Source organism: Aureobasidium melanogenum (genome assembly GCF_000721775.1).
Source record: "Aureobasidium melanogenum CBS 110374 unplaced genomic scaffold scaffold_3, whole genome shotgun sequence".
In the NCBI taxonomy this organism is placed as follows: Eukaryota; Fungi; Ascomycota; class Dothideomycetes; order Dothideales; family Saccotheciaceae; genus Aureobasidium; species Aureobasidium melanogenum.
In genome coordinates, this window is record NW_024470055.1 from 1284899 (window position 1) to 1312701 (window position 27803).

General features: G+C 50.9%; 9 protein-coding genes across 9 annotated transcripts; 1 reads left to right on the forward strand and 8 right to left on the reverse strand.

Moving 5' to 3' along the window:
• Positions 1 to 1090: 1090 nt before the first annotated feature.
• Positions 1091 to 1534, reverse strand: M437DRAFT_81887 (uncharacterized protein; the record flags this gene model as incomplete). Its single annotated transcript, XM_041027642.1, has 2 exons — positions 1091 to 1414; positions 1466 to 1534. The coding sequence occupies 2 exons, from the start codon at positions 1532 to 1534 to the stop codon at positions 1091 to 1093; spliced, it is 393 nt and encodes a 130-aa protein (XP_040883072.1).
• Positions 1535 to 2051: 517 nt separating this feature from the next.
• M437DRAFT_72870 (uncharacterized protein) lies at positions 2052 to 3296 on the reverse strand (the record flags this gene model as incomplete). Its single annotated transcript, XM_041025922.1, has 4 exons — positions 2052 to 2513; positions 2564 to 2977; positions 3033 to 3178; positions 3233 to 3296. 4 exons carry the CDS (start codon positions 3294 to 3296, stop codon positions 2052 to 2054), a joined length of 1086 nt encoding a protein of 361 aa, XP_040883073.1.
• A 387-nt stretch (positions 3297 to 3683) lies between these two features.
• On the reverse strand, positions 3684 to 4385 carry M437DRAFT_72871 (uncharacterized protein; the record flags this gene model as incomplete). Its single annotated transcript, XM_041025923.1, has 1 exon — positions 3684 to 4385. One exon carries the CDS (start codon positions 4383 to 4385, stop codon positions 3684 to 3686), a length of 702 nt encoding a protein of 233 aa, XP_040883074.1.
• A 614-nt stretch (positions 4386 to 4999) lies between these two features.
• On the reverse strand, positions 5000 to 6543 carry M437DRAFT_40787 (amidase signature enzyme; the record flags this gene model as incomplete). The annotated part of the gene is made up of 2 exons (XM_041020251.1): positions 5000 to 6338; positions 6398 to 6543. The coding sequence occupies 2 exons, from the start codon at positions 6541 to 6543 to the stop codon at positions 5000 to 5002; spliced, it is 1485 nt and encodes a 494-aa protein (XP_040883075.1).
• A 1753-nt stretch (positions 6544 to 8296) lies between these two features.
• M437DRAFT_72873 (ARM repeat-containing protein) lies at positions 8297 to 10211 on the reverse strand (the record flags this gene model as incomplete). The annotated part of the gene is made up of 2 exons (XM_041025924.1): positions 8297 to 8758; positions 8811 to 10211. The coding sequence occupies 2 exons, from the start codon at positions 10209 to 10211 to the stop codon at positions 8297 to 8299; spliced, it is 1863 nt and encodes a 620-aa protein (XP_040883076.1).
• A 7495-nt stretch (positions 10212 to 17706) lies between these two features.
• On the reverse strand, positions 17707 to 18569 carry M437DRAFT_40473 (uncharacterized protein; the record flags this gene model as incomplete). The annotated part of the gene is made up of 2 exons (XM_041020201.1): positions 17707 to 18409; positions 18460 to 18569. 2 exons carry the CDS (start codon positions 18567 to 18569, stop codon positions 17707 to 17709), a joined length of 813 nt encoding a protein of 270 aa, XP_040883077.1.
• A 3711-nt stretch (positions 18570 to 22280) lies between these two features.
• M437DRAFT_41766 (nuclear matrix protein) lies at positions 22281 to 24376 on the reverse strand (the record flags this gene model as incomplete). Its single annotated transcript, XM_041020436.1, has 5 exons — positions 22281 to 22608; positions 22668 to 22981; positions 23030 to 23200; positions 23251 to 24078; positions 24137 to 24376. 5 exons carry the CDS (start codon positions 24374 to 24376, stop codon positions 22281 to 22283), a joined length of 1881 nt encoding a protein of 626 aa, XP_040883078.1.
• A 481-nt stretch (positions 24377 to 24857) lies between these two features.
• On the forward strand, positions 24858 to 25655 carry M437DRAFT_15802 (Swi3-domain-containing protein; the record flags this gene model as incomplete). Its single annotated transcript, XM_041018828.1, has 2 exons — positions 24858 to 25039; positions 25091 to 25655. Coding segments are annotated over 2 exons (747 nt in total), but the record flags the coding sequence as incomplete, so codon positions are not given.
• Positions 25656 to 26609: 954 nt separating this feature from the next.
• M437DRAFT_40442 (uncharacterized protein) lies at positions 26610 to 27680 on the reverse strand (the record flags this gene model as incomplete). The annotated part of the gene is made up of 1 exon (XM_041020197.1): positions 26610 to 27680. The coding sequence occupies one exon, from the start codon at positions 27678 to 27680 to the stop codon at positions 26610 to 26612; it is 1071 nt and encodes a 356-aa protein (XP_040883080.1).
• Positions 27681 to 27803: the final 123 nt, after the last annotated feature.

The following is a 27803-nucleotide window of genomic DNA, read 5'->3' on the forward strand; positions in this document are numbered from 1 at the left end:
ACATAGCAATATCTTCCACAGTGACCAGAGTGACACTACCGCACACGACTAAGCACAACAACTCCTTCCTAGACATGGGCGCCAGAGGATACGAACCAAGAGCTCATGGTTTCTCCTATGGCTAGTGTTTTCCTAGCCCGTGCTTAAGCAACGATTAGCAGCACCGTTATCCCATCGCCTGCCTCTAATGTTCCAGGTCAAAAGCTAATAGCTGGCCATAGCACAGAATCTCCATCAGCACTATGGAACCAGCTTTCAGGGGTTAGGAAGCGAACTGTCATAGGTCAACGAAGCCGTGCTGTGTTGTCGTCTCTGGCACTTGCCGCGGCATGAGATTAGAAGCAGCCTTTTTAGGAGCGGCTGCCGCTTGATGTCTCCAAGAAAAGACAACATTCACGACTCAGACCCATAGTTATGGAGCGTACAACAGTACATGCAGTATTTGTATAGCTTGATGTTTGAATTGATAGCCTAGATTTTGAACTATCCCTCAAGTTATGCAATCCTTAATCCCTCTGTGTAAGATAATGTTATCCCTGTCGCAGGACTTTGTGACCATGCTTGACGACACAACACTGGGCCTCTGTCTGGATGACGTTCGTTTCCTGAAAGCTCAAATATTACGTTTGCCCATAACCCATGAGACCTAAATTCCAGCAAGTGAATGGGCCAGGGGTTGAGAAGATGCGAGCTATTTCTGTGGAAGCATAGCAGAACAGTCGAACATCTTTGGAAATGTCCGAAAAATTCCACAAGTTCTCAAGGGATGATCTCAACTCTGCAAGAGGCAACAGACGACTTCATCGACACAGCGAGGTAACCATGAAGTATTGGTGTGTCCTGGTTTGTTGCAATTGATGTTACAGAGAACTGTAATGTCGGCGTGACTGGCAGAATGCAGAGAAGACTGAAGTCTGGCGATGGTAAATGTTGGAGCTGGATGATTGCGAGCGCATGAGGGACTGGGTCGAGTAATAGTCGAGGGCAATCAGGTGTGTCGTCCTGACGGCGAGTTTCGTCCCCGATATGCAAAGATGTGTATCGGCGGCAGTCAAAGTGTCCATGAGAGCGTCGAGAAAATCCAGCACCCTCAACCAGCAACACCATCCTCCTTCTTAACCTCAACTTGTTGTCCTTGCAACTTCCCATCATCTTTCTCTTCTCCCTCCTTCACCCACCCCCAGGCCGGAACCTCAGCAGCAGGTTTCAGATTAGGATCTTTCTCATAACTCTCTTTTGTCCTCTTCAACATATCCTGCATGCCATCACTCTCCCATTCCCTTCTGAGATCCTGGACTCCAGTGACGGCTCCGATAGCGGCTTTCTTCAGTCCAGCAAAGGCGGCGGGTTTTGTGGTTGCGGGGCGTGTGAGTGGTGAGATTATGTTTGGGATCGTGGTTCGTAGTGCGGTTAGCTGTGGTGGGTGTTAGTGGGTGGGATGTGTGAGGGAGTGGAGAGGGTGTACCTTGTCGGTGAGGGCTTCCAGTTGTGCGAGGGCTGCTTCGTACTGTGCTTCGGTCCACGGTTCCTCCATGTTGGTTGATTGTCGGTTTCTACGATCAACTCCTCAGTGGTGCGACAGTGTGTCGTGTTTGATGGATAGTCAAGTCGACCAGAAGGTCGCGGATTGACTGCCTTCATGAACTTGTGGTCCAAGCGCTGCTTTCACATGTCAAGCTTCTTTGACAGGAAACTGAAGGGCGACGATGTTCAAAGTGGCAAAAAGAACTAAGTTCGACAGAATGAGCAATCACGATCATGAACTGCTAATAATTCTTTTATCTCAATACGAGTCATAGGGTATGAAAGAGACACGTGCTATCGGCAACCATGCAAGAAATTGTGCGAGGGCTTAGCCACCATCTTTCGCTTTACGGACGATGGCGTCTCGAATCATCGTGTGAATAAATAATACTCAGGTGTCAAGTTGGACGAAAGCAAGGCTGACACACACCTCCTTTTCATCTAGAAAGTCAGTTGCGTGGATATGCACGCTGGTGTAACCGCTCGAATAATGCACCAACAGTCTCAGCATCAGGATATTCTGGGTCCTATCCACGGTAGCGACCACCACCGCGACCTCCCCCACCTCTACGAGAACCTCCACGCATCATGTCGTCCGAGTACATGCGACCCTCATCTCGGTATCTGGGACGGCGATCATCATAGCGCGGCTCGTTATAGCGTTGCTCGTTGAAACCATATCTTCCATCTTGATAGTCTGGTTCCGCATGGCGGTTTCCACGGTCGTAATCTTCGCGGTAGGAAGCTCTACCATCGCGGGGCCGTGAGTTGTTGTAAGCGGGACGTGGAGAAGGCTCGTGGGGTGGAAGAGGGCTGGGCTCGGTTGGGTATGTTTGTTCAATCTCCATTGTATCCTCAGCTCCTTGTTCTTGGGCGATTTCTGGTTGGGTTACGACGATTGGAGAAGCGACGCGCGGTGTAGCAGAAGAACGGAGTGATTGCGATGGGCCTCCCTCCTTAAGGTAGACGCACAAGATCCTTCCATCAGCCTATGCCGGGTCAGTCTTTGGAGTGAAGAGTTGCAAGATTCAAGACCAACCTTCTTGCCATTGAACATGTTGATAACATTGTCAGCACCAGCCTTGTCCAAGAAGAGCATCTCTGCAATCACCGTAGGCGAGGCAGAGACCAACTTACAGCCAGACATTTCACCGCCGACTGGAGCCATGACACTCTCAATGTCGGCAGCTGTTGTTCCTGGCGCAAAGTTGCTGGCGACGACACAATAAGGACCAGCGGCTCCGCGAATTGTTATTTCGCTGTCGACGGTCGCAAATGATCGCGGCTTGATGTTGAATGAGGCAGGAGGAGCCTGTTGTGCTGCTGTTTGGTATGCTGCATCTCTTCTTGTGTCTGCACCTCCAAGCTGTTGACGGTTGTTGCGGTTCTTTTGAGCTCCACGGTTTTGATGCTGTTTGCCGAGAGTTGGGAGGGATGCGGCCGAAGATGAGCGCTGCTAGTCAATTAATGAATGCTCTGTCTGCCTCTGGTATGTCTTGGGAACGCGCCTTTGTGATGCCGACTCGACTGGCCAGACTTCCACCCACAGGCGTTTGCGATCTTTTGTTGTTGGAGTTGTTCTGGGGAGCACTTTGGCGACGACTCTTGCCAAAGATCTCCTGGGCGAGGTTCTCTGCTTTGCGCTTTTGGCGATCTGTCGAGGCGGCGTCAATTGCGTGTTCTGTTGATGGTGTAGCGCGCTACATGCCTGCTTTGATCATGTCATCGAACGAAAGGCTCGGCTTTTCTTGTTGTTGTTTGTTCTTGGCCATGATTGTGTTTGATGTTTGCGCCTTTTCAGCGCAGTGATCTGGATGAGAAAAAGTAAACGTAAAGGTGAAGGTGGTAAGAATTCAAAGCTACTGCTGTTGGTGGATTGCAAACCGATCTTGCATGTGTCGCGTTCGACTCCAGACGCCGCCAGCGACGGGACCATCAAAAGCTCAGACCTGCAGCAGCATCATCATTGCATCCTTGCCCTCGGCTCCTACCGACATCAGATCATGGCTAGCCATCTCACTTATATTAACACTCTTGACTCCAATGTGTGGTTTTGTGATTCTCTTGGTCTTCAATCTGCATGACGGATGCCTAAGCTTCTTTCCATCTATAAAGACAACAACCACGAACAGCTTCTATGTCTGCCTCGCAGCGACCCATCATCCTCTCTGGCAGGCCTCCTTTACATCCACTTCTGAGTGAGAAGTAGATGTTCTTGATGAAGAACAACTGGCTACAGACCCTTTCTTGCCATGGTTTCGTATACAACCTAGGGGTTTCCCCCTCCGCACCTTGTGTTCATTCTTGTGACCTTTCTCCTTGTGATTCTTGACTTCACTCGTCTTCTTCGCTTTCCCATATCTTGCCTGCTCGGGCTGAGGAAGTTCCTCATCCTCGCTGTCTTCTTCCTCTCCAGACGAATCATAGAAGGCCGACACAGCTGAACTCTTCTCAGCTGCAACTCTTCCACTTGTGTTGGCAGAAGCAACATCCTTCTCAGTGACAAGACTATCCTTCCTCTGCTTCTTCTGCCCATCCTTCCCATCCTCTTTCTCCTCTGCCTGTTCTCTCTCTCGCAGTTTCTCTTGCTTCTGTCTTTCTTTGCTCTCCTCCTTAAGGCGGAACTTCTGCATCATGACTTTTTCCTTCCAAGCATGTTCCTGCAGCATCTGCCACCATTGCTCTCGTCGGAGGTTCAGTTGAAATGTGCTGGTTCCATCGGCGCATGGAACACCCAAAGAAGGGTATTTACGATACGGACTCCTGATGTTGAGGTTGTTGATCATGGCATGTAGCATGTCGGCTTCACCATTTGATTGTGATGGCGGCTGGCGAGTTGGGTATGAATTACCAGAGGCCATTCCTGGACGTGGTATGTATCGTTGTCTTACGGTTTGTGAGGTTTATCGTGGGTTTTGATTGAGTTCGTTGGACGAGGCTATAGAATGTTCGATCAAAGCTTGCTTGCAATGGTGCTTGATGTCTGAGCTGTTGCTTTGAGGCTCTGAATACAAAAATTGCACGTAGGTATACGCTGAAGGAGAGGTGAAGAAAGCAGAACAGATGCAAGATATACCACAACAAGCAAAAGGAACGAGAACGAGCGGTATTCCGGATCCGGTCCGCCTCCCCGTTCATGGCCAAGAGCGATAGATACCAACAAGACCAAAAATGCTCAGCTTGAGTTCGAATGAATCGTCAGAATGACGGGCCTTGCCTCGTGGTAACCACATGGCAAAGCTGACAACAACCCACTCAGCTTCCTCAACGTTGAGCAAGATTCTTGAAGCTTGCTAGAACTGGAAAATGACTGTACGAAAGTTCAGAGTCAAGACCTTGATACATGCGTGAGTTGATAAATCTTGGATCTAGATGGTTGAGAATTGGTCTGGCTGGAGGAGATGATTCGAGCCAAGTTTGTGATTCATACACTAGCTACCGTCTGTGTAGCAGATTGTCATCTTGCTTTTGTGCTTCAAGCATCCTTGGATTGCAGCTTTTCGATAAGTTGTCCAACTTTGAGGACCAATGCATCATCGCCGAACTGTCCAATGACCTGCATGCCAACAAAGTCAACATCTTCTGGCTCCTTTGCACCACCTTGAAGCTTGACAGGTACGCTAAGAGCAGGCAATCCAGCCAGACTTGCAGGCACCGTCAACACATCATTCATGTACATCTCAACCGGGCTCAACTTCTCCACTTCGACCAGCGTTGGTGGTAACGTCGGAGCCGTAGGTGCGATCAGAACATCCACCTTGGTTGCATCACTCGACTTTTCTGTCTGTGCATCCAACAATGGATTCTGCAAGACAAATACATTGTCAAAGTCCATTTGTACCAATCTGCGCACTCGCTGTGCTTGAACAAAGTAATTGTCCATGGCTTCCGAGCTCAGCGTATAGGCACCCAAAAGGATGCGGCGTTGAACCTCGGGACCAAATCCTTCACCTCTAGTGGCGGCAAACAATGGAATATTGTCTTTGGGATTGGCATCAGGACCCGAGGTACGATGACCATATCGTACACCATCGTACTTTGCGAGGTTGGACGAAGCCTCTGCTGGAGCCAAAACATAGTAGGCCGAAAGTGCTTGATGTGTTGAGGGTAACGAGACTGGATGAAGCGAGTGTCCAGCATCTTGCAGAGACATCAACAATCGAGACCAGGTTTGTCGGACCTCGGGTGATAGTGAAGCAGTGTTGTATTCCAGTGGGACGCCAATGCGCAGTTTTCTGTCCGGAGACGAGTCGATGGTTTGGCCTGCAATCCTCTCACGAACTGTTTGCGACAAGCTTGTAGGATCCATATGATCAAATTCATCCAGCTCTTCGAAAATTTCCCGCGCGTGCTCAACCTTTTGGGTCAATGTACCAACAGTATCGAGTGAATTAGCATAGGCAATGACACCCCATCGACTCAGCCGGCCGTAGCTAGGTTTGAAGCCAACAGTACCAGTGTATGCAGCAGGAAGTCTGACCGAACCTCCAGTATCTGTTCCAAGAGCTGCCCATGCTTGAGATGTTGCGACTGCTACTGCACTTCCTCCACTGCTTCCACCTGCCGAAAGAGCCTCTCCATTGCGCTTGTACGGGCTTTGCGTGGCTGATGTGAAGACTGGCCGGGTATGTGATCCCATTCCAAACTCATCCAGATTGGTCTTTCCACATACTAGTGCGCCGGCTGATACAAGTTTGTCGACTACGGTTGCATTGTACGGTGAGTTGTATGCGTTGAGGATCTTTGAAGATGCTGTGGTCTGGTAGTCTTTCGTGGCGATGTTGTCCTTGATGGCGATAGTCCTTCCGGCGAGTCTTGAGTTCGTCAACTCTGTCCTTGTCAATGTCTTTTCTGAATGTGATGTGCTGAATACATACCACTAGACTCGCCGTCGACTATCGCACGAGCTGCATCCTGTAGTTGTGTCGCACTAGCACGAGTGACAAAGGCATTGAGCCCACAGTATCGTGCTTGTCGTTCAAGGCATTGTTGCACTCGTTGCAGCGCGCTACCGCTCATTTCTCATGTTCCTCGTGAAATTGTCGCAATGTTCATGCTCATGTCTTTCGGAGGTTTGATTTGACCACGGAGTTAGCGATTCAGGGTCTTGACTGCAGCTCAATACACGAGTCAAGATTCGACGCCAAGATTCCGCGTCGAATCAACCACCAAAACTTCGAAATCCACCAAAAGCACCAAAATACCTCAAACCACATTTCTGACCTGATATGCACATGTTTTAGGGCAAAAAGGATGTTTTGAGCTCGGCCAAAGAGCAAAAAGCAAGCTCCACGTGGGGCTCGAACCCACAGCCTCAAGATATCAGTTCATCAGAGATGATTAGAAGTCTTGCGCGCTACCATTGCGCCAGCAGAGCTGGTTTGTTGAAGCATGAAGCATTTTCTAAATACTTGTACCCCATCATTGCTGAGCCCACGTGGTTCGCTCCTTGTCCTCCCAGACATTCACACCATATGAATGTCGTGCATATATGGTGCTTGCCAATCAGACGAATCGAGATTTGTATGCTAAATTTGCTCAAAACCCCGACTGTGTCTAGATGCAGGTCCGGAAATTAAAAGTACCATCGAACCCATGTTTGTGCCCTAAGGGTTCATCAATCAACATTGAGCCGCCCAAGACGACATTCTTCAGCTAATTACAGGTTGCTCACAACAGAATTACTACTGCAAATAATCCCAAATACTTTCCTGTCATTTCCTATGTGTCCCTACCCAAGTAATTGTGGTTGTTGTGCAGGTGAATGGGTCAAACAGTTTCGGCCAGGGTCTGTCCCACAGCCGCTTTGACTTCGACAAGATTTGCGTCTCCGTGACTGATGTTCAGGCCGAAAGATGGTTGCAGCCTCGATGGACCCATCTTGTGAAGTAAATGGAGCGTGGCGCAGACATATCCAAACGTAACAGAAGCAAAGGACACACACAGCAAGGGAGACAACAAGATAAAGACACTGAAGTATTGATTGCACAAGCCTAGAAAACCTCAATTGAAATGCCCCCAAACATGGTAAGCCTCGAAGTATAAAGAATCGAATAAAGCAGTAAAAAACACCATGCAACGCCATCCTTTTTGTACAGAGATACAGATCTCTTCTCGTCTCCTTCCGTTCCATCACCCGAGATGTCTTCTGATTTGTCGAACGTTGAAGGGAACAAGCAGAGTTGCAAACGACTGACGTAGTCGATCAGGTTCCTTCAGGGCAGGCAATTTCGATAGGTTGAATGGCAAGGAAAGGAAGCTCTTTTGGGTATCTTTCTCAACTGGATGCACACCGGAAACACTCGTACAAGCACAACCAACCGCCGCCTCGAATGTCCTCTCGTATGTTGCGAGAAAAGAGCTTCGTGTCATTCTTCCTGTCTTCTTGTCGGCCAGCAACACCGAGAATTTGCAAACTCGAGTTTGTTCTAGGGCGTGGCAGGTAGCTCTTCTGTTGAATTTTCTCATTGATGACATGACGCATATGCAAGAAGGGAATCTTTTGAGAAAAGGACGAAAAAGGAATTTTTGGACATTAAGAAGAAGATGAAAACCCCGATGCGACGACATTAATCAGACTTTTATCTCATGCGTCTGTTGAGGCGGCTTCATCGATGGAAGGGGTAGCCTTGGAGACGGGCGGCGAGCCAGCATTTGAAGGCGGTGATTGCACATCATCGGCACCCTCGTTCTCCTGGTTCTCAAGGGCGGCAAGTGCACTACGAATTATGTTAGTCTTGAACTGGAGATATGAGGAAACAAAGAACATTTCTTACCTGAAGGCGTTGACGTGTGTCGTCTCCTCCTTCTTTTGTTGTGAAGGAGTGCCCGATCTCGAAGTAGGTCCGGAACCCTCGCCATCTCTAGGGGGGCCAAGACCCTTGCGACCACTACCGCTGCGCGAGCTGCTGAATAGCGAGCTGGGGCCGAGTTGAGGACCAAGACCAGCACTGGCTTGACGTTGCGAACCACGGGCTTGTAGACGACGGAGATCGTCCATGCCGACCTGGTTGCGGGGGTAGTCTGGTGGAGGCATACCGCCGTGTCCAGAGAATGAGCGTGCATCACCACGGCCCATAGGAGCACGACCACCACGGTTGCTGTTGTTACGCTGTCTTTCCAGCTCGGCGGCGGCTTGTGCGGCCTCAGCCTCGGCGTGAATCTCCTCAATCGTCTTGGGACCCTTGTCAGCATCCCTGGACTTCCAGTTGTTCTTTCTAAGGTCGATAATATCCTGGGAGTATGTTAGTTTAGGTTTGTGTCTGTTACGTTCAAAAGCAACTTACCATGAGCATGAATCTCGATCTGCTGGGCATGTCCTTGTGTTGCTCGAGAATGCTTGCAACACGTTCATAGTAGACATTCACAAGCTGGTGTCCTTGTTCGGTGCTGTCCATTGTGGCACCAACAGCCTTGAGAAGCTTGGACAAGTTCTCGACGGCGGACTCATCGGGCTGACCCTCAAAGTTCAACAATCTCAAAACACACTGGTGCATAATCTTGACTGTAAGCATGCCGAGCTTGTAGAGCTCACCAATGAACTGGATAAGACCGAGACCCTTTCTCTTGGCGGCAGCGGCAATGTAGTACTCGTCGGACAGAAGAGTAGCCTCCTTGCCCTCGGACATGGGAGGAAGGTTGGCCTCCCAACCACGCTCGAACTCTTCTTGACAACGGTTGAGCAAGTACTTTCTGAAGAGACCACCACCAACAACAGGCTGACCACTTCTGTCACGAATAGTCTCGTCGACAATCTCGTTGCTCATGCTGGTCAACATCTTTGAGCAGAACTTGGCGTAAGTACCAGCCCAGTGAGCTTCATCACAAGCCTTCTCAAAGGTGAGCTGAATGACTTGGCGCAAGGTACGGCCGTCACTCTCCTTCTTCGACTGGTTGGCGATCTCGATGATCTGGTCTGAGATTCTCTCGAAGTTCTCGGGTGTCATCTTGTTCAAAGCAGCCTTGACCTTACGCTGGACCATGTCCGGAGGCATTTGACCGTCAGCAGGTGCAGCAGCAGCGGCGGGTGCTCCAACACTGCGGGCAGTCCATCCGGTTGTTGACTTCTCAAGCGGCTTGAGTTCCTGACCAGCGGTGAGGGGCATGTTCTTGGCAGCGTTGGCATCTTCTCTCTCGTGGTGACGGGAGGGGTTGCCACGCTTGCTACCACCTCCTCTGCGAGAAGTATTAGTTCTAGGCGAACCAGGGCCACCCATGCCAGCCATGGCCTGAAGAGAGTTGGTGCGGCTGAGAGAACCCTGACCAGGGAAAGCACCACCACGTCCCATGCCCATAGGGCCACCTCTTCCAGAAGAGGCGTTGAAGCGGTCGGCAGAGGTAGTACCGGCGGGAAGAGTACGGGTGTTGCCACTGGCAAAGTTGCCCATGGCACTGAACTGGCTAGGACCTCTGTTAGAGGGCTGGCGACCACCCATGCTTGCACCACCACGGCTGTTCTGGCGACCAGTTTCACCCTCACCAAGAGTCTCCTTGACTCTCAAATCCCAGTCAACAGTAGGCTTCTCCTTGAAGATGCTCTGGAATTGGAGCAAGAAGTCCAGGTCGTACTCCTTGCCAACACGCTTGCCGGTCTGGTTGAGTGCCGGGTTGGGAGACTTGAAGCCCTCGGGATAACTGAACTGGTCGTTCTTGATCTCAAGGAAGCGGGCAGACTTGAGCGATTGCATACCAGCGGTAGGCTGTGCAGGCTCGACGTTCTTGATAGTGTCGAGCTTGAGGTTTGCAGGCTTGGACTTTGCAGGTGCAGGCTCGGCAGGTGCAGCAGCCTCTTCGGTAGCACCAGGGCCGAAAGTGGGCTTCTTCAAGGAAGCAAAGAGCTTTGCGTCTTCAGCCTTCTGCTCATCGGTCTTCTCGCTGGATGCCTCGCCCTCGCGCTCCTTCTCCTTCTTGAGCTCAAGCTCCTCGGCCTCACGCTCCAAGCGCTTCATTTCCTCGTCGGCCTTGTCGGCGGCCTCCTTGTCCTTTGCAGCTTGGGCCTCCTTCTCCTTGGCCTTCTTCTCTTGGTAGGCGCGCTCACGCTCCTCCTCGAGACGCTCGGCCTCCTCCATCTCAGCAATTTCACGCTCAATGCGCTCATCTTCCTCACGCTTGAGACGGGCAGCCTCGTCCTCATCGGACTTGGCCTTGTCGGCAGCCTCCTTAGCGCTTGCCTCTTCGGCGGCCTTCTTGTCTGCCTCTTCCTTCTCCTTTGCAGCCTTAGCATCGGCCTCCTCTTGCTCCTTCTTGGCCTTAGCCTCTGCCTCTTCCTTCTCTTGCGCGGCCTTCTTCTCGGCATCGTCCTTGTCCTGAAGAGCCTTCTTATCGGCCTCTTCCTTGTCCTGGACGGCCTTCTTCTCAGCCTCTTCCTTTGCGCGTTGAGCTTCGAGTTGACGCTTGACCTGCTCTTGGAAGGCGGTCTTGGTTTCGGCATCGGTCTTTGTGCTCTTGCTCTCGGTGCGGTTGTGCTGAACACTGGGAGTGCGGGGAGGAGGTGTGGGGGCGGATGAGACGATGGCGGGCGATTGAGGTGCAGGCGAGGGCTTCTTGTCGAAAGTCAACTCCTCGCCCTTGTCGTTCTTGATGACAATGGCCTTGCTCTTAGTCTTGGTCGGAATCTGGAAGTTGGAGGACACGGGAGTAGGTGTGCCAGGAGCAGGAGCGGCTTGAGGGACGCCAGGGGCCGAGGCGTTGGGTTGACCGACGCTCGAACCGGGTCTCTCAGAGATCTGGGAGCCGCTACGGGACATGGGGTTGTGGTAAGGAGAGTTCATGTGAGCAGGTGGTCCACCGTAACTAGCGGGGTATGGGTTGTTGGGACGAGGGCTGGGAGGAGCACCCTGTTGGTATTGTGCGCCCTGAGGATAGAAGGGCTGGTAGTAACCTTGGTAAGCATCGTAAGGAGGTTGCATGCCATACAGAGCCTGCTGCTGAGGGTTGAGGTGGGGCTGGCCGGGGTACATCTGAGGCTGGTTGTGCATACCCTGGGGCATGAAAGGCTGTGCGTGCGCCATGGCGGGACTGCCGTTTCTACCGCGGTAAGCACCACCGGGCGAGTTGGCCATAGGGGCACCATACTGGTTCATACCGGCCTGAGGAGGCATGTTGGGGGGGCCACGTCCCTGGTAAGGCAGCGGGCGATGGCTCTGAGCGGGCGAATGAGGGTTGTAACCACCAGGAGTGAAACCGCGACCACGGCCATTGCCAGGCACGAAGTTGTTGCGCATACCGGCGTCGCTGTGTTGCGACTGTGTGGAGGGGCGGCGCATGTGAGCGGGCTGACTGGAGGGAGTCAAGGGAGCTGCGTTGTTCTGTACGACATGGGTCAGCTGCGGTGTGACATGGCTATGGATTTCGTCGAGACCAACTTCACCGTTCTCTGCGCCGAAGCTGCCAAAGTTGGGGGCATTACTCTGGCCGGGAAGGTTGGCCGGAGGCTTGCCACCACTGGCGGCGGGCTGAGGGATGGGCGAGGGCGAGTGTGAAGGAGAGATGATGTTGGGGTTGGCGGCGGCGAGGTTGGGGGTGGTTTGTTGGACGGGAACGCTGCTCGCGATGGCGGGAGAGCCAGTGGGGCCATTCATGGAGCCAAAGTTGATGTTTGGTCTCGAGGACTGCGTCTGAGGACCGCCGTTGGGGATTTGTCCGGTGGTGCCAGAAGCACTGATAATCACAGAGGGCTTCCTGCCGTGGTCGCCATTCTGCATGTTGGATGGCTTTGACGATGATTGCGGAGCGGTGTTCTTCAGTTTGCTTGCATTCTGTGCTTGCTGGGCTGCCGATGTCTTGTTGGCGATACTGGCGTAGGAAAGCTGCGCCTGCACAGCTTTTTGCTGTGTGTTCTGAGCTGCGGGAGCGGCCTGGGGCTGATTTTGCGCAGCGCTTGGAGTTTCGCTGGTCATTAGACTGGCGGGTGTGACTGTACAGTCGAGGGTGATGGAGGTCGACAGCGAAGGTTGTTGGAGATTTTGCCTGGCTCGCTCCCGTGGATTCGGGGAGGGACGTGCGCGCGTCTTTTTTTGAATCGCGCACCAAATAGTCAACTTAACCACCAATTGCTTGCGGTTCTGTTTAATGCGCCGATACAATACACACTATGCTGGTCAAGGACGATTGAAACTCCTGACCGAGGAGAGTCTGTGACTGACAGGCAGGTATAAAGACAGCAAAATGGCTCTGTCTCGATGACTGCGTTTGTCGTTCGGGTTGGGGAAAGCCGCACTGGGTTTTCGCACACGACACTACTTAACGAAAAGCTGTCGTTTGATGCTGATGATCACAAGAAGATGACTGTGATTCGTCTTCTTCCAAAGATTCGATTTCGAGTACTGTGTCAAGTATTGTCTTGAGTGAGGATGAGACTGTGCAGACAAAGGAATGCTCTGAATATCTATCTGGTGCCTCCTTCTCCCGACAGCAGCTGAGGATTGACTCCGCGAAGTCACTTGAGCTCACTCATTTTTCCCTTTTGACCACTCACTGTGAGCCTTGGCTCTTGATGAGTCTTCCCTTCCATTCTGAACTTGTCGAAGCCAGCATCACTTGGACATAGTCTGTTCTCATTGGCTAGTCCTGCCGGCCTTCACTCATCCAGATCTGTGGAAGGGAAAAATACGTCTTTGGCTGCTGCACATTGCCGTCATTGACGGCATCTTTTTTTCTCAAGACGTTCATCGCTGTTGTAATGGCGAATCAGCTTCGGGCAAGAAATTCTTGTGATTGTTGAGAACGCTGTGTCGAACGTGGCAACTAGAAATTGCTTCTGGAAGGAAACTTGATATCGTTCATGGGTCTCATGGTCCTGGCCTCTGCAAACATGATTATCTGTTGAATATTGTCTTGCAATCCGATCGAGAGTCTTTTCGATCAGTTTCCTACTGCTCTTCAGTCAAATTGATACCATTAGCTTTCGTGCAGAATTTCTCCATGTTGATTCTGACCGTTGATTTTCATGTGATCGGGCAACAAAGCTTCGCTCAAACGTTCTGACCTATGATTCGCTGCCGAGCATCAAGTCCACTAAGACTCTTCTCCAGCACAACATGGCTAAGAACTGAATTGAATTAGTGGTCGTGTCGACGTGCTCTTCCTCAGGATGAATCATTGCAGCACCATTTGGCTCATCGTTTGATGCAATCGGTCGTTCTCTTCCAATGCAAGTATGTCCGCGGAAGCTTGCATGTCAAACAGCTCTTGATCAAACGGTCGTTTGGTGTGACCCTGACGTCGCAAGCGTTCGACAATGCTTCACCCTTTCAATCTTCTGCATATACTTCTGACGTTGATGACATCCACGGCTTCGAGAGATGTCGCGATCAAGGAAATGATGTGAACACCTATCTCTATTCCTGCTGTTCGAGGATGAACCACAAATTTGGCACGCTCACCGCGAAAGTCAAATACTTCATGCCTCAGGAAATTCAGCGCTGCAGAGTCTGCACTGTCATAGTCGGCATGTTCGATCTACTGCCAATTGAGGAATACTGTGTCGGAGAACAATCAAAACGATCAGGTCTTTACAAGGAAGTCTACATACGGAGATAATAGGTATTTCGAGACCAAACAATTGCTGGAACAAGAGGAACGTGCAATCTTTCCCGTCTCCCGCCCTAACATCAATGCTCTACAATCCACCTGAAATTTCGCAGCCGCTTGCCGAACAATGCTATCAAAAGACTGCAATCTCGGAAAGGGCAAACAAGTAAAAGACGAATGCGGCGCTGCAACTAATTTCGCCCACAGACCGTCGGTTCAGGCCAGCGCGATAGCAAAACACACAACGGGTCGTACAACGCACAGATTTCAGGCCTACAATTTTAGGAGATCGCAATCCACGGATGCTCGAGCTTTTTGGCTTACCTAGTTAGCTGATGTCGCCTCTTTCAGATCGCACTGTCAACATCGCTTGGAAATGGTAACGACGAGTCAGTTGGAACGCCTGGAGCAGCTCTTGGATCCGGTGCAACCTAGTCCCGCCGCCGTTGCTGTCTGAGCGTATTCCAACGACAACTCGTTCTTCGGTGACACCGCAAACAATTCATCTCATCCTCTGTTCGCTATGAGCTGCGCGTTTCTTCAGGCCACTTACGTGTATAGAGCAGCTCGAAGACCAGCGATTCAGTTACGAGCTCAGAACTTCCGATTGACCAGCAAAATTCTTGGCCTCGTTTGCCGCCCGACGAGTCAAGCAAGCAACGAGATACGGTAACTTTGCGGTTCAGGCTGTATGCCGCCTTGATATCCCGAAATACCACAAGAGTAACCACAAGAGTATACCTGCGCGTGGGTTGTTGCCGTCTGTTGTTCTTTAGAGATCTCGTGTGTCGCCTCTTGACCATATTTCAGGCCTATAACCGACCAAGTCTGCCAGAGTTCAAGTTAGCGACAGCACAGGCTTGTCAAGGTAGGTCAGTATGATGAGCAACCCCCGCCCTGTGATCAGCTATGATAGAAGGTCTCTGTCTAGCTAGCGATCCGGGATTTGATACATCAAGAGAGCGTGATCGGAGTCTCAGAGAAGAGAAAAGGATCGAAAAGTATGAGTCGTGGACTCGCTCGCAGAAAGTCGACGCTTCAGTCTTTGAACATCGCTCCGAATGTCGAAGCACGTGTTTTCTGCTTTCATCTCAACGTCAAGAGCGGGCCCCAAGCACCGGCTATGATTGCTGTTCAAGGAACTCATATCGTGCTTTGACTGTTGCCTCAGGCCCCCTATGCTCTCAGCCGTCCCGATGACACCGTCTGCCCTGACCGATCTCGCACGAGTAAGTTCATCCGCGCATCCTGCAAACCCTCGATTTCTATCACGCCCAAGAGGGATTTGCAACTCGCGAAGAAGGTGTGCACGTGTTCCAACATCGCAGGCGTCCATAGAGATCCTCGCCCAAGCATTTCTCAATCTCGCATCTTCCTTCTTGCTGCCTTGGGCATCCGTCCACATAGGTACTGCCGCCGGCCCAAAGAGGACGGGCCAAGAGAAGTAAAGCAAAGCAAAAAAAAGCACTCGGCAGGTGCCAGCGTGCCCACATCCCGAACCAAGTATCAGTAAGCAGATCCATCAAGAACACGCGTGCGGCGAGCCAGCCAACAGTGCTCCACCGGGGCACACCGGACGAGTCGGCTACCTCCTTCAACCCAAGGCTCTCCCCGTCGGTGGTGCTTCCACCAAATCCACCCCCCTGCCTAACCCTTGTCCACAAATGTCTCAAGACTCTCGCCTCCGGGAGACTGGTCACGGCATCATCAAGAAAAGGACCCATGTCCTGTTTCTTGCCCTTGGCCCAAAGCCCAACAAGGAAAGAAAAGCCAGTAGGCTCGAGCCAAAACCAGACACACGTTCTTGAAACAACCCCTGCTTCTTTTTGGCTGTTTTTCTTTTCGTCTTCGGCAAATGTTTATTGTGAGCGACAAAGCTCTTTCTAGTCGTCCATGCACGAAACAGCAAAGACATGAGTAATGACTCTCCCGAGATAACGTTACACGTGCTGGGCTGTCAATCGCGGCCGAGCAAATTGTCCCGACACCTGTCAGTCTGTAACTAGTCTCCTACCTAGCGGGTATGTATCCAACCCTTTCAAAGGTGTTGCTCCTACCGCCGACCTACTGCAAAAGTCTCTGCAATGCAACTCTCAAAGACCCACATCTGCTATTTGGGATTGTGTGTCCGAGTCTCTCTCCTGACTCCTTGGTAATGTCATTCCATTGGCAGGTGTTGCAACAATTATTGCATCATGAACCAACCAAAGCAGTCCAAAAATACCAGAAGCACTCATGCACCTTCGCTTAAGCATACATGTTAGACTAAGACAAACAATGTAGATCCAATACACTGTGACATTCGTCTGGAAATAACCTTGCAATCTGAGCTTCCGAGAAATGTTAATGGTAACACGTTGCACATGTGTTTCTGCATGGTTGATGCATGAGTGAATCCAACGACCAGAGAATGTGTTGCATTGGGAAATGCACCGCGATAGTGATGGTAAGGGTCATGAGGATTCGGCACTTGAGTTGATACGGATGTACAGTACTTCGACGACCAGCATTTTGTGGGAAGTGGGTTATGCTTTCTGGTGATGGAAGACTGGGTTTCATGACAATGTTTAATCTCCTGCGAAAGGCAGTGAAGTACTCGAACAGGCGCGGACTGGAAGGCACGACAAGAGGCTTTCTTGAGGAAGGGAAGGAGCTATTGAAGCATTTCCAAAAGACAAAGCTTCGAGCATCTCTTGAAGCAGGAAGCTGTGACACTGCAGAATACACATTTCGCGATCAGATGGCAGCCGCAACTCTTTCTTGAATAAACATGGACAAAAAGTATTCTATCTCGTGAGAAAGGCATACAATAATATACAGCAATCTGCCATGCATCATCCCCCAGCAACTCTCCCGTTGCGCCATATTGATGCTTGTCATCCATACAAAAGCCCTAGATTGATATATAATATACACATATAGAAGAGAATTGCGACAAACAAGCACGATGATGTGACAATAATAGACATTGATGATCTGCGACTTTCCTCTACCCGGTCTACGGTGTAGAAAAAGAGAGCTGCAAAGATGAATATACAAAAGGCCGTCTCCTTCCTTCACCTAGCTAAAAATGGAGGTGTCTGAAGAGGTTCGAAAGAATTGAAGAAACAATTTTGCGCTCACAAGACGCGTATTGGGAGTATCCGCTGAAAGAAACAAGAGGAAAGATTGACGAAGGAGAGATTGTGGTGTGGCTTGCAGGTGTTGACTCTAGACAAATGCCAGCTGTCATGTCTTAATAGGAAGCACCGATGGCAACACCGCTATCGCTGTGGGCTTCAGACTCGTTGTTGCGATGCTCAGGATATGAGGATCGCTGGGCCACACTAGGAGTAGCAGGCTGTTGTGCTTGCTGAGAGTGTGTCTGTTGCTGCTCCGAACGCTGCATGTAGGGACCCGAGTATGAAGAAGGGCCGGCAAATTGGTTGCCAAAGTTGGCGTAGTGAGGCATCTGGGGTGTGGAGTAAGGGGTCGGGTTGTGGTATTGTTGGTACTCGGGGAATGAGGAAGGGTGTTGGCTGAGCAGTTGCTGACTGTCTCTGTTGTAAGAATTGACCATCTCAATGCTCGGAGGGCCACTAGTTGGTGCTTGAGCTGGACGAATGCTGGACTGGTAGCTTGGGAAGCCATCTGGTGCTGAGGTTAGTAGTATTACGCGATGTTGGAAAACAAACAATACTGACAAGATGGAAGACCTAAGCCATAAGGTCCACTTGGGGGAGGCATGTTCCTCTGCGCATCCTGTGCAGAAATATATCCCTGGCCCTCAGACGACTGCAGCCCTGGGGTTCTCGCCTCTGAGGGGTGTTGAGAACTTTCGCCACTTAGGCTACCATAAGACATGCTCGATCTTAGGGGAGATGAAGTGGCAGTCTCTCCACTTGCACGTCTGAATCTATCGTGTACGGGAAGCCGCGGGGGTTGAGAGTATTGGCTGGTGTACGATGGAGGTGGTCCTGGGAACATGGCTCTCTGAGGGCTGTCCAGAGTTGAACGAGCGGCGTACCCATAAGTAGGACCCTCAGGTGGTCTGGAGACAGGAGACATGGTGTCTGTTGCTGAGTGTGGTGGAGTGTATGCCATGGTTGTCATTCCTGGAGGTATTCCAGTGGGACTGATGTAGGTAGGTCCCATCTCCCCTCGTCGGAGTGTGTCGAGAGTCAAGGGGCGGATGTGTCCAGGTTGGTGGATGACTGTGCCATAGCTAGCAGGCGATGCGCCAGGTGTAATGCCACCAGGAGCTGAGCCATAATTGCTGTGCAGACTGGGTGTCATGTCAAAGTTGTCCGGCAGAGCTCTTGACTTCATCATCCTTTCGCGATCCTCAGCTGTCAAACGCTTCAGCTTCGCACGCCTGTTCCGCAGTCAGTAAGCATTTCAATCTAGTCGGCTGTATGCAAGTACCTGTTCTGGAACCAAACTTGAACTTGTCTTGGACTCAAGCCAGGAATTTCCCTCGAAAGTCTCTCGCGATGCGCAGCATCAGGATGAGCTTGACGGCTGAATTCACTCATCAAGAATCTCGTCTGGTTGTGGGTAAGTCTGTTGTTGGTCAGCATTGCATTCTATGATTTCGCTGTCGACACTCATGTACCTGAACCGTTTCATCTTGCGCTTTTGATTTCTCAGCTCGGCCGCCGTCATTGGAGGCTTGTTCTCGCCGTCTTCAGCTTCTCCGCTTGCATCTTGATCATCCTCATCCGCAATTTCATCGTCGGGCTCAATCCCTTGCGAGTGTGGACTGACGTGGGACGACGGGCTTCCGGGTAACGACTCGCCCAATGTCTGCTGTCCAGATCCAACAATGGATTGAGGCGTCGTGTGAGGCTTCGAGTCCGATGATGGGTGTTGTGAGTACGAACTTGGAGCGGTACTACCCGCCGAGTACTGGGCATTGAGTGGGTACGGTGAAGTCTTGTACGATCTCAGCGAGGCACCTTGAGGTACGCTCAACACATGGCCACTCGGTACAGGCTCTTGTGGAGTCTGATACTGGCCTGATGCATGAGGGTATCCCTGTCCAAAAGATGACTGGTGGTCTTGATGCGTTTGCCAACCAGGTAGTGCTGGCTTGTAGTCTTGACCAGACATGCGAGGAGAGCTCGGTGGTGACAAGGGCTCAATGATCTTTCCTGGAAGCATTTGATTGCAGGTCTCTGTATAAGGCAATCAGGGTGCGACGCCTTTGTTGATGCCGCGTAAATTGGTCTAAGACTCGTGATGACGGGCCGGGAAGCTGCCGTGATTCGCAGAGCTCGCTAGAAATGCTGGAGGGATTTTGGAACTCCAAAAGATACCAGAAGTGATCGAATCCTTGAAAAGTTGACAAATTAATTTAATCGTAGAGTTCTGGGAAGCAGAGGGAGGAGGCGCAAGGTTGATGGAGCAATAAGGATACTGCGGGTATGGCCCACTGCAAGCTTGAAGCTGCCGCGAAGTAGGTTGTGGGGATGACAAGAGTAGACAGAAAGGGTCGATCGCTCAATATCAAAGCAATATCAAGCAAATGCGCGAGCTCTGTCAGGGTCGCGCGCGAGGGTGGCGCGCAAGATTTGGGTAATGAGTGTTGTATAGAGTGTAGCAATACACTGGCCAGCAACGACTGTGAAAGAGGTACTGTACTGTAGGACAGAGAAAGTTGCGGCAAGGCCGAGAAGATCAAGGCAGTGGGCCGGTTGGTCTGGTCGACAGTTCGGCGGAGCTTTGCTCACCGTAGGGGAAGGTGTCAAGAAGGTTTAAACGAAGGGAGATGAGGCTAATAGATTAGCAGTTGCGCAAGCACAAGACTTGACTCGTGCAAGAATGGTGAGAATCTTGAAAGGACGAGACAATCAGATGATGGGCGACTTCAATGCTCTGAATGTGGGGTGTCAGCAGGTGTTGCAAGACCAATTTGGCAGTCTATGGTGCAAAGAAGGTGGTATCCGGCCTCTTGATCCTCGGGAGTTCCAAGCACCATAAGGGTGGCTGCAGGGTAGGAGAAAATGGCCGAGTCAGGACGAGAAGTTCAGACGGTAACTTCATCAAAAGATCGCATGGGGGCGAACGCAGCGATGGCCATGTCAACATCGACATGTCAAGGATTCAAGCTCACCTGCTTGCTTCTGCACGGTGCTTCTCGGCAGCCAATGCTCGTCCTAGTGCCTGTGGGTTCGACCAAGGGTCCACACAACCAATGATAGGAATACGGATAGGCGTGTTGTTACCTCGGATGAAAACCTCAGGTGGGAATATCCAGCATGTAAATAGTTAGCCCTGCGAATGAAGAAGCGTGCGGAGATTTATTCCACCTGTTGCATTTGGCCAAAAGTTCAGGACGTGCACTAGTAAGATGCCCGGGAAACTTTATGCGCTGTGCAGAGCGGGTTCCGAGATGGCTGGAACACATATGGCAACTGCCGATGGGTGTGATTCGAGGTTATGGTAGTGGAACCGGACCCTGTCAGGATGATTCCCACGTTCACCGCTAATGGCTGGCTGCATTACCACTTGCGGATGAGGCGCTTGATGGCGCATGGTTGCGGGGGTGGTGGGACTAGTCGTCAAGTGACATGCGTGCTTGTCCTGCCGCCAAAAGACGCACGGAGTGTGGACGTCGCATGCCCTCTGTCCTTTCGATAGTTTCCTGCAGCCACGATGGTTCGCAGAAGTCATTTGGACGATTGTGAGTCTTCTTGCTAGAGACCTACGGACAAGCACACTGTCGACTGACTGTGATGCGGCCCAAAACACTCGGTTAGGGTAGAAGCCTAAACGCGCGTAGCCCTTCAGGGACATTGCTTCTGCTTGACACCCACCTTTTTGATAGCTTTCATCTCGTCTAATGGCACTCCCCCCGCCGTGGTCTGACGCTGTTTGAAGCTTGGACTTGGCTTCTTCGGCTCTTCCCTGAACTGTGCATAAAGGCCGATTTTGTCCTGGCTCGACCAATCCGAAGCGGTGATTATGAAGCATTTCCAGAAGATCGATCACCGTTTTTCATTCGAATTCTTCTTGCGGGCCGCCCCGGGCGTGGCAGGTTGGCACTTCTCGTTTGTCGCAGCTGTCAAGCAGGGATTCTAAGACACGATTGTCAAGTCTTGCGATCTGTTCTCCTTCTTGGCCCGTGATATGTTTTTGCTCTCTTTTCTTTCTTTTTGCTAACAACGTGCAACTCCGCGCTTCTCCGCTGTTGCTGTTCTTAGTTAATTTAACCGAGAAGAGGCAGTAGAAGCCACGGCCAAATCATATGAAAGTAGGCGCTTTCTATGCGGGTACCACGAGGGCATATCCTTAATGATCAGCAACCAGGGACAGCAATGGGTACTGAGCCGGTTTGAGAAGAGGGTTGTCAGAATTGCAGGAGTCAGACCCGAGCCGAGTACGTTGTTGTTCCTCACCGGTGAACACGGTTCATACAGGAACGCGCCGGCTACTCACACAAGCGGCCCCACGTGCAGACGATTCACCATTGCAACCGTCAGGCAATCCTGCAAATAGCGTTGTCGCCAAGGAAGCCTCTAGGACATGTTGTGTGTTTCGAATCGCACGGTATCACGCTTGCGAGGCGGCGTTACCGTCGGAACAGAGGACGGCTGGAGATTTGCTGCTCGAGCTCGTGGACCTGTTTTCCGAGTTGCTCGTGCTGGAAGCTTTTGCGACCGACCCAAGGAGTAGGACCTGTTGCTGCGGCGTGCCTGCGGAAGTTGGTCTGCTCGGGCCCGATGCGCGTAGGTAGAGACGGCGGTTTGATCTGCGCAGGGTGCACTTTAAGCGAGCCGCCATGCGCATCGAGCGCGTTCACCGTTCGCCAAGCCATCAAAAGTCCCCCCTCGTTCACGAGTGGCTCTTGCGCGATGGCTAATCTCGTCGACGAGGGCTGAGAGGCTCTGTGCGATCGGGCGGCCATGTATGTCAAATTAGACCAAAACAACAACCACAATCAGGCACTTGTTGACTGAGTCGCAGTTGCCAAACCGCAGCAGTGCCAGCACGACATGAAGTCGGGTATCTCGTAGGATCAAGGTTGTGCGGGTCAAAAACCGTTTAGAGGGGTGCACAGGGCAAGGTTGCAACGGCCGTCTCGGAACATTACAACCAAACAACCGCCTCCATCTCCAACCCTAGGTGCATGCAGATCGAAGGAGCGTGATCATCTTGCATACCAACAACGTGTCTGCAGTCTTTGTGGCACTCGAGACAACTCAATAATAGACATCGAGAAGGCTTGTTGCATTGGTATATAGTTATCCAGTGACCACCTGCTCTTCTGCCTTGCTATCCATAGCCACGGTTACCTCTCCGCTGTCATTTTCGGTTGCAGATGTTGGGTCGTCAGCGGCAGCCTCTCCCTGGTTGTCCTCCTGCTTATACAAGGCAGGTAAGCGTGCGGAGGGATCCACCTTGTCTAACAGCGCCAGTGATGTTCTGGATGCAGCCCGCAGCGCGCGCCAGGTCTTGCTCTGCTTGGCGGCCTCCAAAGAGTTCTTCTCCTCGTCTGTCATGGCCATTTCCAAATCAAGCTCGTCGTTTTCAATCCCCTTGACGAGCTTCTCGGGTGAAGGTGCCGTAAATCTGTTGCAACAATGATCAGCATCTATCTTTGGAAATGCCAATTCCGTGTCTGCACATACCTTGATGCGTCTTTTAGAGCCTCGAGTCCCTTCGCATTGTCCACTTCGGCGAGGAAGGTCACATCGATAGCCCCCATTGGTTTCGTCTTGAGGCGCTTATTGACGGTCGCTTGCCGAGCACCAGACTTCGCTTCTGCATTTTCTTCTGGAGTGACAGCATCTCTGACGATTGGCGGACAACTCTCCAACTTCCACCTTACCCAATTCTTGTCGCGGGAAAGTACAGTATCGACCATGCGGTAGTAAAACTTTCCTTCAGGTCCTTCCTGCAGATAATTGGCAATCTTGGAGCGTGTTGAGGTTACCCATTTCTCCTGCTGTGTGTCAGTACGCCCTCAAACTCGCTTGCTGCTAGCACATACATTTTCTTCACTCAGTGTGAAACTGTATAGGAGACCTTTGTTGGCTGACTTGGGATTGGTCTTCTCGACATCCGTCCACTTCTTCTTTGCTTTTTCGGTGAGGGAGAGCAGAAAGTCGATGAGGATCAGTCCTTGGACCAAGATGTGGCGTTGGAATGCCAGATCACTCAACTTTTCTATGTTAGACTTGATTGTCAATATCCAAATACACGAAAACATACCTCGAGTTCAAAAAGCTCGCGACTTGTCAAATACTTCGGATTGTAGTTGCTTGCGTATTGATCGCCAGTCTCATCACCAAGCTTACGCTTGATACCACGTTGAGCATCCCCAGCACTCTTAGTTTGTGCCACCACTGGAGTCTTTTTGAACTTCATCAACGTCTTCTCGATGCCGTCCTTGAATGGACTGAAGTTCTCATCTTCGAATAGTCGCGTCGGATTTGAGAAATCGTGCTGTAGTCTCCAGAAAATAGAATAGAATTCCGAGTTCTCGTCTTTGACCTCGTCACCTTTCTTTTTCGTCTGAGCCTTTGTTTGGTCCTTGTTCGAAGGGGTAATTGCGTCGTCGGCGTCTTTAGGTTGTGACTCGGCTCCGACATCTCCTTCCATAATAACATCCATGGGTTCTGCCGCCTCAGCATCGGCTGGAGAATCCTTTTCGAAGACAGTAACATTTTCTGTGTGATATTCTCCGCGCAGGTTGACAGAGCTTTTGTCGCCAAGAGGGAATGTTTGGAAGAGGAAGAAGAAGACTCGTCCACAGAAGACAGCATCTTCGGCTCTGGAAAGTCGACGTAGCAGTTCATTGCAAGAGCGAAGGAGAGCCAGATGAGTCTTGTGGAAGTCCTTCTGAATAAGTCGTTCACGTCTTGATTCTAGGTAGTCAAAGACTATCCTACAGCCCTCGGTGGTCTGACTGTCAAGAAGCTCTTCGACAAGCCAGAAAGCAAGGATAGGTTCGCATTGACCAAGTTCGCCGCAAAGTAGCAGAAGATCCAGAAAGTCCCACATACGGACAAATCCAGGTATTCTGATATCAGTGGATTGCTGTTGAGATATTAGTTTGATCAGATCCGGACAAGGCGACAAGGGCGGAGGGGCGTACAATGGTTTCGTAGAAAATCTTCCTCGCGGCTGTTTCGACGACAGAGAACTTGTGCACGTCGGGTTGCGAATCAAAAACATCTTGTCCGAGTGAAGAGACGCCCTGTGCTAGATCTGATACGGGCAAAGGAGGATCGATGGTTTCGACTGATTTGATTTCTCTGGCGCGCTGCAACAATGTTCGTAGTCGCTCTAAAATAATGCCGACTGACGGCGGATCAGTCATTGCGTCCGCAGCCATGATGGCGTTACAGAACTGATTCCGCTAGTTGCCGTTGAAGGCGGTCTGATGATAATGATGGTTGGCTGAGATAATTGATGGTAGTTGAATGATGTTGGATGCAGTCGAGTATTCGTCGCAAGGATGGTGTCGCGCGGCGCAATGTCTCAGACTCGGGCGCTCTTCCAAGGTGAGTCCAGAGATGAGACCAAGCGTATCCTAGTGTGATTGTTGAGAGGTGTATTGCTATTGTCGCATCAATCAATAGATGTGAGAGCAGCGGAAGTTTGCTGGCGCATCACTAGCCACGACTTTTGGCCGCTCAGTGTCCCCCATCATCGAAGCCAATTTAGCGCGAAACGCGCTCAGTCGCGTCTCCCAGACTTTTGGTGAGGTGATCTTGATATTGAATATCCTCATCCAGATTTGGTGAAGACAAGAACAAGAAACTCCAGACATGCCAGCTGCAGTATCATCCGGTGTCCGTCCCACAGTCGAGCGCGACGATGATTTGGACGACATCTTCAACTACGATGCAGGTATCAACGCGACTTTCAATCAACAGCAAGAGGACGCCAACAACAACGATACCGTCCAAGATCAACATGATGTGCCGGTGAACATTGATGAGGAGGTCAAAGTCACCAAGAAGCGCAAACCAGTCGCCAAACTTGACGAGGAGCGGTACGTACCTAAAGTCCAACACATTCACAGCCAGCCCTGACCCTTCCACAGTCTTCTTTCTCAACAGGGCATTCCAAAGCTCCGCAAGATCGCCAAAGACCGCATCCGAATCAATGGCAAAGGCCACGAATTCTCAGACATGGCACGTCTCCTCAACACATATCAATTATGGCTGGACGACCTCTTTCCCAAAGCAAAGTTCATGGATGGTGTATCTATGATTGAGAAGCTCGGCCACAAGAAGCGCATGCAGATGATGCGAAGAGAATGGATTCAAGAGGGCAAGCCCAAACCACCACGCGACGATGATGAAGAGGACTTTGTCATTCCAGACGAAAATGCAGTACCAGAGAACAACGACGCTCACACCAGCGAGGAGCAGCCCGATCACCCTGAATCAATGTCAGAAGCACAGTCAAATGAAGGAGCACGGGCAAGGACCAACCATAATCCGTTTGGCGAAGAAGAGCCTGATGAGGACGAATTGGACGCGCTGTTGGCAGAGAGCGAGAGTGTAACATTACCAACTACGAAACAGAACAACACACCACCCGCAGATCAAGAGCCAGATGAGGACGAACTGGATGCTCTCATGGCTGAGGATGCAATGAATGACAGTGTGCCCAAGAGTCTTTTCGGCGGACCAGTTTCATCAACCACTGCTACCAATGCCGCTTCGCGACCACGGGACGAATTTGATGATGACGAAGAAGCAATGGCTGGCATGGATTGGTAGTCTAGTAGTCATAACATCCTTCAATTTCGCGTCTTCCGCAATACCCGAGTCTTGTTATTTCATCTCTGTCATCATGTCCTTACTACGAACAACTCATCAACTGACAGGTCCATAAGCCACTTCTATCCCATCCCGACCACTAACCGAGCAGCCAATGTAAGACAGGGTGATGGGCACAACAATAGCTCCAAGCCAATATTCTGGAATTCTCGTTCACCACTTGAATTTTGGTAGATCTTCGATATACAGAGGGATGCCCTGACACTTTTCCACATACATACCAATGCTGTTTGATATCTCTCTGGGTTTTGGTGGAGATATAGTGCAATCAATGCTCAAAAATGCTTAAAGTCATCATGCTCGGTAGAAAAGATTTGCTATTTATGGAACCGTCCGGCTCCGAGAACAGATCTCTGCAAGAGCGAGGTTCAGAGCTTGTCGTACCATTTGAGAGTCTCGAGCAGACTTCTTGTCAATTTTGTCTCTTTAGAGACTTGGGTGGAAGAGATACATCACGCTCGCGAAATAAGCAGTGGATGATGTCAGGTCTTGTTCAATGTACATTCATAGAATCACAAAAGTCAGGTTTTCATATCACGTGAACTCGTGTGCCAGTCGCAGTGGTTTAGTGGTAAAATTCGTGCTTGCCATGCACGAGCCCCGTGTTCGATTCACGGCTGCGACAATTTTTGCAATGTTCGTTGCACTATCTTTTTGGTCCTCGGTAGACTAGGTGGTGCACTTGGTCCTTTGGACTATGTTGCATACCAAGATATCCAATAGTTCAATTGACTGATCTGTACAAACTGTGCAATCGTCTCATAATTATGTCCTTCACGAGCTTGAAGCCGATGCCTGGCCCCACTTTTGCAATGCCCTTTCGACGTGGTTCACAAGAGAGGCAGCACGAGGGATGCCATCCTCTTTGAAGTCGAGAGCATCAGTTCTCCACCAGAGCCAGCTTCGTGCTAGTGAGCCCTCGTCTGCATCGAGCAATCCTACAGCCACGTTTGCAATGCCGTGTCTTTCGTCTCTGACGTAGAAGACAGTCGCACCACATTGCCCACAAAAGTATCTCGATGCTTCGTCGGAAGAGCGGTAGTTCTTGAGCGTACCAAAGTCCCGGGAGAAGGGCACACTGCCATCAGCAGCGAGAGAGATGTCAGTCGTTGGGACGTAGGTCCATGGAACGAAATCGCAGCCACTTGAATGACGGCAGGAGTTGCACTGGCACACTTCGGCGAAGAATTTGGTGCGATTCTCACAGAGCCACCATGGGTTTTCAACTTCGTATTCTCCGCGGTCAGAGTTGTGCTGTTGTGTGTCAGATTTGGGGTTGTTTGGGTCAGCTGAAGATGCCAGTGGACGAGAGATCCAGAGCTTGATACCATTACACAGGCAATGGGCGTGTAGTCGTTCTGAGGGTTTGCCGACTGATCGTTCGCTCGATCGAGGCCAGTCAGTTGGCAGCTCATCATTCAAAGTAGCATGTGTCTGGAGTGGCAAGTCTTTGAGCCAGTGACTGAAGCCACCATCTTGAGTATCCTTGACGAATATCTGACGCTTGAAATGCACTGTGTCCTCAAGCTGATCGAGAGCTCCTGTGTGGATACAAAATCGGCCATCTAGTTTTTCGATGATGCTAGCGCCGCAAGTAGGACAGAAGAAGATTGTCCTACGACTTGACCAGTCACTGGCCTTGAGCCTAGAAAGCGAATCCTGTACAGCCTTGTTGCAAGTGTCGGGCACGAATGCTCCGCCTATGTACAGTGACCCCGAGCCATGACGACAACTATCGCAGTGGCACATTGAAGCTGTTAGAGGAAGCTGGTCTTCAGGAACCGTAAGCGAGAGCTGGTAGTTGCCGCAGAGGCACCTGGCCTTTATCTCTCGGGCGGTGCTCATGTTGACAAGAGAAGATTGTACTTCAGTTCTTGAGTTTTGAATGTGTGTCTTGTGTCAACCAGCAGTCAGAGTTGGGTGAAGGAAGAAGTCGACAGGCAGCAATGCTGACTGTACAAGACGCGA